This window comes from Excalfactoria chinensis, chromosome 24 (genome assembly GCF_039878825.1).
Source record: "Excalfactoria chinensis isolate bCotChi1 chromosome 24, bCotChi1.hap2, whole genome shotgun sequence".
Taxonomy (NCBI): Eukaryota; Metazoa; Chordata; class Aves; order Galliformes; family Phasianidae; genus Excalfactoria; species Excalfactoria chinensis.
The window spans coordinates 4,213,613-4,224,470 of record NC_092848.1 but is presented as its reverse complement, the minus strand read 5'-3'; the positions used below and the strand labels follow the sequence as shown (position 1 = coordinate 4,224,470).

General features: G+C 50.1%; 1 gene segment (V, D, J or C); it reads right to left on the bottom strand.

Moving 5' to 3' along the window:
• Positions 1–1,002: 1,002 nt before the first annotated feature.
• Positions 1,003–1,407, bottom strand: LOC140262179 (T cell receptor alpha variable 4-like). The segment is given in 1 exon segment: positions 1,003–1,407. A coding segment is annotated over 1 exon segment (405 nt).
• Between the last annotated feature and the right edge of the window lie 9,451 nt (positions 1,408–10,858).

The window sequence follows — 10,858 nt, the reverse complement described above, 5'->3', positions numbered from 1 at the left end:
CTACTCTTTCCTTTCTTTTCCTTGTATTCACTTCTTTTGAGTGTCTAATTCCCCATAGACAAACTGGGTGGTATGGGTCTGACAAATGCATGTCCTATAGGATCTTCAACAGGTGTGCTGTGCACAGATTTTTGGCAGCTCTTTTGTTGTCTGCACAACAGCTCCCTTTGGAAGAAAACTCATTTCCCTCTTCAGAGTCACTAGTGTTACCCGCATCCCAGTTTCAGCCTCCCCACGATCCTTTTCATGGTGGTCTCAGTTTACTAGGAATAAAGGGCAGGCCTGGACTGCAGATGATGCCTCGTGGTGAGGCATAGTGGGAGTCTTTCGTTATGTAGAAAGCATTCATATGGAAGAATTACTACAAGAAAACCATGCATCATCTCCTGTGCTCCTCCCAGCTCTGAGATTTCTGCATGAAGCTTAGGGAAGGGTAGCAGCGTAACAGTACAAATGCATTATACAGAAAGGTCCTACTCTGTGAGGGCCTAACCTGCTGAGAATTTGGACAAAAGACAGAGAACAAAGAAGCAATCCGCATGGGACTGCAAAGCTCAGCTGAGTTTCAGACCAGTTCCTTAAAGCCTTCAGTGCACAGCACAGCACACAAATCACAATGCAGCATGTGTTCTCTGCACTGCCCATGGAAAAACTGTGCTGTCCGGGAGATTAAAGGAAGAAGAGTTCCAGGTCAGGTTCTATTTCAGTACTTTCCATTTGTCTCAAGACACAGACATCAGTGCCTTCTGAAAGAGGATGCCACAGGCCCTGAATCCTCTCCGTCTCATACTCTCAAATCAGTGCCACTGAGGAGATCACACGAAGGTGCCTGTGACATCAGCATATACACTCAACACTCAAGAAGGTGTGCAAGTGGAACCCATAATTCCGTGAGATGCAGAGCAGCACGAGGGACATGTTCCGTGTCAGCAGTATCGGCTCGTGCGCAGCCGGGAGGGGAGAGGCAAACACGGCGGGAGGAGCGGCAGCGCCCCCTGCGAGTCAAGACGGCACTGCGCCCCCACCACGCCCAAAGAGGTTCGTGCCCGGCCGCAGCCTCGGCTTCTCTTCCCGTGTGCCCACGGCGCAGTAATACACCGCCGCATCCCCGAAACGGGGCTGGAAGAGCCACAGGGCGCTGGAGCGACGGTCTTCCGACAGCGACAGCCTCCCCTCCGGGTCCGGCACCTCCTTCGACCCTTTAATGGCACTGACGAGAAATGCGGGACCTCGACCCGGGAGCTGACGGTACCAGTGGATGTACTCTCCGATCTGTATGTTGGGGTGTGAGCAGGTGATGTTGATGCCGGTGCCCTCGCTGGTCTCTGCTGTCGGCTCCTGCTGCACCTGAGCTCTGCTCACAGCCACTGCCGAGAAGAAAAGAGTAAGCAATCTCAGAATATCCATTGCTCCAACAAAAAATAACACATCCCAGCAGCAGAAGCAGCTGAGGGGAAAAGGCCGTGTAGGATGCACCAGTGTGGGAAGGGATGTCTATAGTCAGGAAGGTGGGAAGGGAGGACGGGAGGGAACGGTGGGCTGAGCTCGCCGGAAACAACCGGTCTGAATGCAGCGGAGAGAAGAGGAGGAACACGGAAAGAAGTGGGGCGGATAAAGGCGAGCGCGGCCCCGACCCCGCCGGCGGCAGCCCCGCGTACCCAGGAGTACCGCGGTCAGCCCCGCCCGGCACAGTCGCATCCCGCCGCTCTGCTCCTCCCTGTCTCCGCTGGCGTCACTCGGGGATGCTCCGAGCTGCGAGTGCTGGGCATCTGTGCTCGGGCAGCGGGGTTTGGGCTCTTAGTGTTCCTGCAGAGGAAACCCTGCACGGCCGAGTAGGCGGTGACCTGAGGGACAGCTGCGAAAGCTCCTGCAATACAGAAGAAACCACCTTCCCTCTTGCAGTGTCCCCAGCGAGAGGGGCAGGAGAGAATACGGACCGGACGGGAATGGTCAGGGAGCGCGAAGTGGCCGAGGACTGTTACCCCCGCTGTGCCAGGCGCTGACGCAGATCCCGAAACGCGGCAGCGGAAACGGGTCGTGTGCTGCTGCCCGGAAATGAGGCATCCTGAGATCTCCCCGCGTCCTGCAGGCTGCTGCTGCCCGTGGTGCTGATGTCGGTGATCGAGGAGCCGGAGGAAAGCCGGCAGAGGCGCCCGGGCGGCGGCTGGGAATGTGGAGCACCAGGATCTGAATGCGTAGGAGAGTCTGAGAGGGAGCCTGGAGGCACGGTTACAGATTCCCTAACGGGGTCAGCCGTATCCAAAGCTGAGCACGGATCACAGAATCACAGAATCATAGAATGACCCGGGTTGGAAGGGACCTCAAGGATCATGTAGTTCCAACCCCCCTGCCTAGCAGGGCCACCAAACATACACCTTTACTAGATCAGGTTCTCCAGGGCCCCGTCCAACCTGGCCTTGAACACCTCCAAGGACAGGGCATCCACAACCTCCCTGGGCAGCCTATTCCAGGGCCTAACCACTCTCCTAGTAAAGAACTTCCCCCTAACATCCAACCTAAATCTTCCCTCCTTCAACTTGGATCCATTTCCCCTAGTCCTGCTATTGTCAGCCCTTTCAGAGTTTACTCCCTTCCTGGGTGTAGGTTCCCTTCAGGTATTGAAAGGCTGCAATGAGGTCACCCCGCAGCCTTCTCTTCTCCAGACTGAACAAGCCTAACTCCTTCAGCCTGTCCTCATAGGGGAGGTGCTCCAGCCCCCCGATCATCTTCATGGCCCTCCTCTGGACCCTTTCCAAAATCTCTATGTCCTTCTTGTACTGAGGGCTCCACACCTAGACACAGTACTCCAGATGGGGCCTCACAAGAGCCAAGTAGAGAGGGACAATCACCTCCCTATGCCTGCTGACCACCCCCTCTCCTGATGAAGCCCAGGATCCCATTTGCCTTCTGAGCCACCAGAGCGCTCTGCTGGCTCATGTTGAGTCTCTCGTCCATCTCTGGATGAGACCATCCCCCAGGTCCTTCTTTGCCGAGCTGCTCTTAAGGACTACTCCTACCAGCCTGTACAGGTGCCTGGGGTTCTTCCAGCCCAAGTGCAAAACCTTGCACTTTGCCATGTTGAACCTCATTAGTTTCAACTGAGCCCAACTTTCCAGCCTGTCGAGGTCTGTCGAGGAGATATCCACACTATAAAATCTCCTTTAGGGAGGATTCAGACAATCCATCCCCAACTCCAGCTGCACATGCTAAACCCTACATCTCCCTCAGTACTGGCTGTGCACTCAGGTGTTAATGGGGATAAAAACTGTGCCTGCCACATCTGGTTGGGGTTCAAGACCTGCACGTCTTATATTAGAACTGTGGACCCCTCTTCTTGTAGCAGCACACAGCACATGGCAGGGACATCTTCAGCCCCAGTCTGACTCCACTATTTGGCACCAAAACCTCTCATGCCACCCTCCCTAGTAATTTGTCCATCCAGTATGCACAGGACTGAGATGGTGCAGAGTTAAGAAATGATTCATAAGAGGACAGAACAATCTGTTGGGATCAAACACGTGGCTCAACCAGATCTGAGGGGTGCCTTCTGCATGCCACTCTATCCCACCGCACATGTTCATCCCTTTCTCTATATGTCCCAAGGAGTGATTCTATAGGTCTGTCTCACACCAATCCCTTTCCATGTCCTGATTCACAGCTGCAACTCTTGCAAAGGCCAGGCTTGTCTTCCTGGAGGTTGCCTGGAGATTGCTTGATTCCTCATTAGCTGTTGTGAATGGTGAGATTTATTTCTTCCTATCATTTCCATGCAACCCTTGACTGTCAGTCTCTGTATGCATCTTGATTGGCTCCCATTTTCTCTCATCCTGTTTCATGAGGTCCTGACAACTCTTCCCATTCAGGGGTCCTCTACACATATGCTTAGAGAGCACTTTGTCCAGTCATGGAGAGTATAAATGGAAAAATAAACAGTACTGGTCCAACACTGGTTCCTGAGAGTGAGAAGAACACTCAGAAGAAGCCTCCATGAGGGAATGGGTGTGGCATAATCCAGGAAATGAACAAGCAGCACTAAAAGAAGCAGCCACGCAGCTCATGTCTTTGGCTGTTTTCCATTCATCACAAGCACCTTTCAAAATTGTCACTTCTGTGAAGACTATGCCTTTGCCTGGGGAAGTGCAGGGTCTACATTAAAGGCAGCTTGATTCCTTCACCCTCTAATCAACATCTTTCACCTATTTCTTCCTAGTAACTACATGAGTCTGAAGCCCTTCTCCCAGTTCCTATTCTAAGGCCTCTGTGGGGCTTGGATGAGATGGATTTTCCACTGAGAGAGACAGCTCACCTGTTGCATCTGGCCAGCATTTTCACATCCCATCTGGATTAAGTGAAGACAGTCTTTTACCTATTTGTTAATTATTATGCAGCCATAAACATCTTCCTACAAATGAAATTCCAACAGACCAGGCATTGTTCAGCCTGGAGGAATCTAAGATATGTTCATATCAATGCTTATAATTATTGAAAGGTAAGATGTCAAGAGGATGGGACCAAGATCTTTTCAGTAGTGCTCAGTGTGGTAACAGGCACAAACTCATACACAGGAATATCCATTTAAACATGGGAAAGAACATCTTGCATATGAGCGTGAAGGAGCAATGCACTGGAATAAGCTGCCCATAGAGGTTTGTAATCCACTTCTTGGGAGATACTGAAAACCCACCTGGATGCTTTCCTATTCTGGCTGATCTAGGCAATGTGCTTTACTATGGAAGTTAGACAAGATGATGTCCACATGTCCCTTCCAACCCCTACATTTCTGTGATTCTTTGATTCTACCTGCCAGTTAAAATGGCTCATTGCTGTGTTCCTGGGAGCTTCATGGACTGCTCCTCTTATGTCCCTGTGCTCTGCTTTCTCCTCACCATCTCTCCCAGGTACAGCTTCAGCCCTGATCTATGTACCCCTATGACTAGTGCCCACCATGCCCAATACATGCCATGCAGGACTTCTGGACTCATGCTGCTGGTCAAAAGATGCAGTGATGCAGTGCCTGAACTCCACTGTCACAACTGTAATCCCTTCTGTGATAGTGGTCCAGTCTGACCACATCCACAGCTCCTTCATGCAGAAGACTGCCGTGAGAATCTCCAAGTCTGCTGCTATTGGCAGCATGCTCAGCAGTGATGGAGTCTCCTTCAGTTTTGGGTACAGTGAACTCTCCAGCACTGCCAGGTGCTACTGCATCAGATGGAAGCCTACTGTGCTAAAACCACTAGTGAGGGTCTATTCCAGGTCCACTCAGAATTGGTAAGTTATGCTTATCAACTAAAGGTCAGCCAAGGGATCAGGCCTAGTTAGCATTGGTTTATGAATGGTAGATCCTGTCTGACTAACCTGGTTTCATTCTATGACAAGGTGACCCGCTTCGTAAATGAAGGTAAGGCTGTCAATGTGGTCTACATGGATTTCAGTAACGCCTTTGACACTGTCCCCCATAACATTCTGGTAGAGAAGCTGGCTGCCCATGTGTGAAGGACAGAACTGGTTTTCTTTTGTTGTCTCAAAGCTTGCTTTGTGAAGCTTTTCTGATGATAAGACTCTGACTGGCGACTGCTAACTATCTAGGAGGATGAATGGTGGGTGTTACTGTGCCATCCCTGATTATGACTGCAAAGATAAGCAGAGACAAGACAAGCAGGCTTTTTCAGGAGTGCTGCTTGAAGGAGCTGACCACTGCAGAAGGCGATAATGCTTATGTCTGGCAAACAGAGGCACCACCAACCCCTGCTGGCTTATCTGTGGGCCAAGAATGTCACAAAAGCTGGTTTTAAACCATTTTACAAAGAGTGTTTGCCATCAGAAGATGCTTGTTTAGACGTTCAGTGTTTGTCCGAGATACATTCCCAAAAATGCTGACCTGTAATCCTCAAACTTCAAAGAAGAAAGAAAAACAACCCCACCAAAATGAGGGATAAAAGGCCCTCGCTAAACTGCGGACTTTGGAAACGAACTCCCAAAGACACCTTTGACAGAGAATTCCCTGAGGGGAAAACTTCTTCGGAAAGCTGGATTGCTGCAGAACTTCCTGACTTTCTCCCATCCCCCGCGGTGATCAGACGAGTTCCTGAAATCAACGGACCTACGGTGTACCTCGCTGGACCCACGGTGGTGACTATCTCTTTTGCTCTCTACAGACTCCTTGCTTATTTTTCCTACTTTTCCTATCGCCCACCTTCCTTTCCCCATCTCCCTAAAACTGTTAGGACTTTAATAAACTGGTTGGACCAACATTTGAACCGTTGCTTCTTAATCTCACGCCGGGTATACACATATCACAGAACCTTGCCTCCCTCCTACAAATTGGAGCGAGACACCATGGTCTGGATGAGCGCACACTGGGTGAAGATATGGCAGGACGGCTGGGCCCAGAGAGATTTGGTCAATGGAATGGAATCCAGTTGGTGGCCAGTTATGAGCGGTGTCCCCCAGGGCTCGTTGCTTGGACCGCTTCTGTTTAACATCTTCATTGATGATCTGGATGAGGGCATTGAGGGCACCCTCAGTAAGTTCACAGATGACACTAAGTTGGGAGGGAGTGTTGATCTGCCTGAGGGGAGAAGGGCACTACAGAGGGACCTGGATAGACCTGATCGATGGGCCAAGGTTAATGGCATGAGTTTCAATAGGCCCAAATGTCAGGTCCTGCATTTTGGTCACAACAACCCCAGGCAACCCTATGGGCTGGGGGAGGTGTGGCTGGAAAGCTCCCAGACAGAAAGGGACCTTGGTGTGCTGATGGACAGTTGGTTGATTATGAGCTAGGAGTGTGCTCAGGTGGCCAAGAGGGCCAATGACATCATGGTTTGGATCAGGAATGGTGAGGTGAGCAGGACTAGGGAAGTCATCCAGCCCCTGTATTCGGCATTGGTGAGGCCTCACCTCGAGTACTGTGTCCAGTTTTGGGCATCTCAGCACAGGAAAGACATGGAGGTACTGGAGCAGGTCCAGAGAAGGGCAACGAGGCTCGTGAAGGGCTTGGAGAATCAGCCCTACGAGGAGAGGCTAAGGAAGCTGGGCTGTTTAGTCTGGGGAAAAGGAGGCTGAGGGGAGACCTTATTGCCGTCTTCCAGTACCTGAAAGATTATTACTGTGAGAGTGGGGCAAGTCTCTTCTCACTAGTGACATGTGACAGGATGAGGGGAAATGGCCTCAAGTTGCGCCAGGGCAAGTTTAAGTTGGACATTAGGAAGAACTTCTTTACAGAAAGGGTAGTTAAGTACTGGAATAGGCTCCCCAGGGATGTGGTTGAATCGCCATCCCTGGATGTGTTTGAGAGAGCCGTTTGGATGTGGTGCTCAGGGATATGATTTAGCAGAGGGTTTTTAGAGTTAGGGTACTATGGTTAGGCTGCGGTTAGACTTGATGATCTTCAAGTTCTTTGCCAGCCCGGGTAATTCTATGATTCTATGAACTGAGGACTGAGATCCTGGCCACGCATGTCAGAAAGACTGAGTGTCAAGTACTCTCTTCTAAAAAAAGGGATGCAAGGACACACTGAAGACATTGCTACAACCTCATTTCCCTGTCTTCTACTATCATTTCTCATTCCTTTCTACTATCCTTGAAGACCTGAAGGACTCAAATACTTCCTTGGGTTCTGCTGGCTGTTCTCCCTTGGTGGGATGGTCAGACAGGTTTTCGGTGGAATGTCTGCAATAGATGGTGTGCAGAAATATGTGTCAGTTTCTGTTTACTGCCTGCACTGACAGGGATCTGTCAAAGAGAGATCAGTTGTATCTTCAGAGTCCTTACCGCTGTCTGCATAGCACCCTTCACCTCCACATGATCCTTTGTTGTGGTATTCTCTTTTAGCTAAGGAAGAAAGGCAATGTTTGTTGTCAGGGGATAAGGTGAGAACATGAAGGGGGACTTCCATCCTCTGGAGAGATGTGGATTTGATTGAAGGTGCACTGAGTGGAGAAGCAATGGGTTGGATGGTTGCATTTGAGAGGAACTGTCTACTCTGGCTTCTCTGACAACATGTCCGATGTCTACCATGACTCTCTTCTACTCACTTTTAACATCTGTTCTGTTTACAGTCCCTTTTTCTCAAAGATCTCTTTTAGCCAGATCTACAACGAGTCTGGAATGACATACTTTTGATTTTTTGCACCCTCTTTGATGCAGTCTTAAGGAAACTGTCCTGTGACTGCCAGGCAGATTTATCTTCTGAACAGAAAATGGAAAAGGAACAGTCAAGTCTTCTGGGAGCTGTAGTTCATTCTTCTCTTCTGTGACAGATAACGGAACTATCAACAATCCATGGAACTCCAGAATTAACTCTTTAACTCCCAGTGCACTAGACGATGCTATGATGTGGAACACTGATAACAAAATCCATACAAGCATGACAGCCCCATTACACTGTAACAGACTGACTTTGCTTTCCTCCTCCAGACCTGATCACCACTAGAGCTGAGGCACAGTGTAATTCTGCCCTATAAATCTTTGAGTCTTTAATCACAGCACTTCAAAGAAACCTTCATTAGAGAATGGGCACATCGTAAATTTGGAAATGAAAAGGTAGCACTGCAGGAAACTAACAATCAGCCCATATAATGAGAAGGGATAGCTCACATTCAGGGTTAGCTAGTCAGAAAATTATGGCCTGCAACAACCTTACCTCTGGACCTGCAGCGATGAAGGACCAATATAAAAGACAGCCCAGTTCTCAAATCTGCCATCCACCTATCTTGCCTTCTCATTGGGAACCAAGGTAAGTGTGAAGACCTTTTTCCTATTCTTGCCTCAATAAAATGTTATCAGATAGTTGAGTACTATGCTGTGGGAGACCACGGAGGAGATAACATCTGCACAGAATGCTTGGGATGCAGCTTACATGGCTTTAGATTGACGTACACAAAGAGTCTGTCTGGGTCAGACAGCTCATTGGTAGGACTTGACATAATGAAACTATCTGTCCTTCTCAGCCTTTTCCTCCTTCCTTAGTATTTGCCTTGACTCCTTTGTGAGAGGCTACCCAGACTGTTCCTTATGTACCCTGTTTCTCTACTTCTTCTATCCCTCCCTTCTAGGTTTACCTCCAGTCCCAAGACATGTCTTGCTACACCCAGTGTGTGCCATGCAGGCCCTGCGGCCCGACCCCTCTGGCCAGCAGCTGCAATGAGCCCTGTGTCAGGCAGTGCCAGAACTCCACCATCGTCATTGAGCCCTCTCCCGTGGTGGTGACCCTGCCTGGACCCATCCTCAGCTCCTTCCCACAGAACACCGTTGTGGGATCCTCCACCTCTGCTGCTGTTGGCAGCATCCTCAGCTCTGAGGGAGTGCCCATCACCTCAGGGGGCTTTGACTTGTCTGGCTTTGGCAGCCGGTACTGTGGCAGAAGGTGCCTGCCCTGAAAAAGCCGCTGGAGAAATTTCATCTTGGAGAAATTCTTGAAACCGCAAACATAGTGCTGGATCTAGAAGGAATCTTCAAGACTGCTTTCAGAGTCCTTGACCATCCTTAACTGTTCTGGGAATTGCTGAGAGCAAGGGGCAAGCCTGGATTTTCTGAAATCATAGCTCATTTTTCTTCCAATCCCTTTCAAATTGTTTATTCCTTCCATCCTCTGACATACCCCATTTTAGTTTTTTCTCCCTTCTGCTCCTGTGTGCTATGAGGCTCTGTAAAAATTCATTTCCTCTCTTAAAATTCATTAAATATTTCTGCATCTCATTTGAGCTTTTGATGTTACTTTCCACAGTTAATTGCCTCCAGAAGTGTAGTGGGAGTATGGTTTTTATCTTGATGTGTATTAGATGAGTATTCATTTTGACCCTTTCCCATTTCCAAAAGGACAGGAGGTTGTGACACACTGCTGAGGCTGTTGTCTTGGGCATTGTCCTTTCAGCTGAAGAAGACAGATAGATGTTCTGCCACAAGTCTCTAGAGACCTGTGGCAGAACAATAGACTATCAGCCATTTCCCTGCTACGCTTCTGCCCACAACTACCTCCAAATGCCCAGTCAAGTGAGAACACTACCTCAACTCCAGTTACAGAACAGAAACTATGGTGTTGAAGGCCATGAGAGGAGGCCAGTCTGCTGGGTCATAGAAATAGGGCTCCTCTTGCTCTCATCCATGCTGCACAGGGGAAGTAGGAGAGGATGGCAGATGTAGTAGAATTGTGTGGAGGTCTCTGTGTCCAACACAGGTTGCAATGCCAGTTATGCTATCTTGCTGACATGAAACACAGGTGTGTTTGACTGACATTGGCCTCAGTCAGTGGATGCAATGGCTGCAGTGCTCTTTTCTCTCCAGAACACAGGGAGGTGCACTCTGGTCAGAATGGAGTTTGGTGGCCCTGCAGGCAGCGTCCCCTGGTGGACCGAACGGCACTGTGCACCCACCACGCCCAAAGAGATTCGTGCCCGGCCGCAGCCCCGGCTTCGCTTCCCGTGGGTTCACGGCGCAGTAATACATCGCCGCGTCCGCGAGCCGGGGCTGGGCGAGCCACAGGGTGCTGGAGCGGCGGTCTTCCGATACATGCAGCCGCCCCGCCGGGTCCGGCACTTCCTTGGAGCCTTTAACGGCGCTGACGAGGAATGCGGGGCCTCGGTCCGGCAGCTGACGGTACCAGTGGATGAAATTGGTCTGTATACTGGGGTGTGAGCAGGTGATGTTGATGTCGGTGCCCTCGGTGGTCTCTACCAAAGGCTCCTGCTGCACCTGGGCTCTGCTCACAGTCACTGCTGAGAAGAAAAACAGCAGCAAATTCAGAAAATCCATTTTCTCCCGCTGGAACTTCATGCAGGATGAGAGAGTTGCACCAGGCAGGAGAGATGCTGAAGGGCAAGATTAGTGCCCAGCCCCGTCCTCCCGTAGCTCCCGC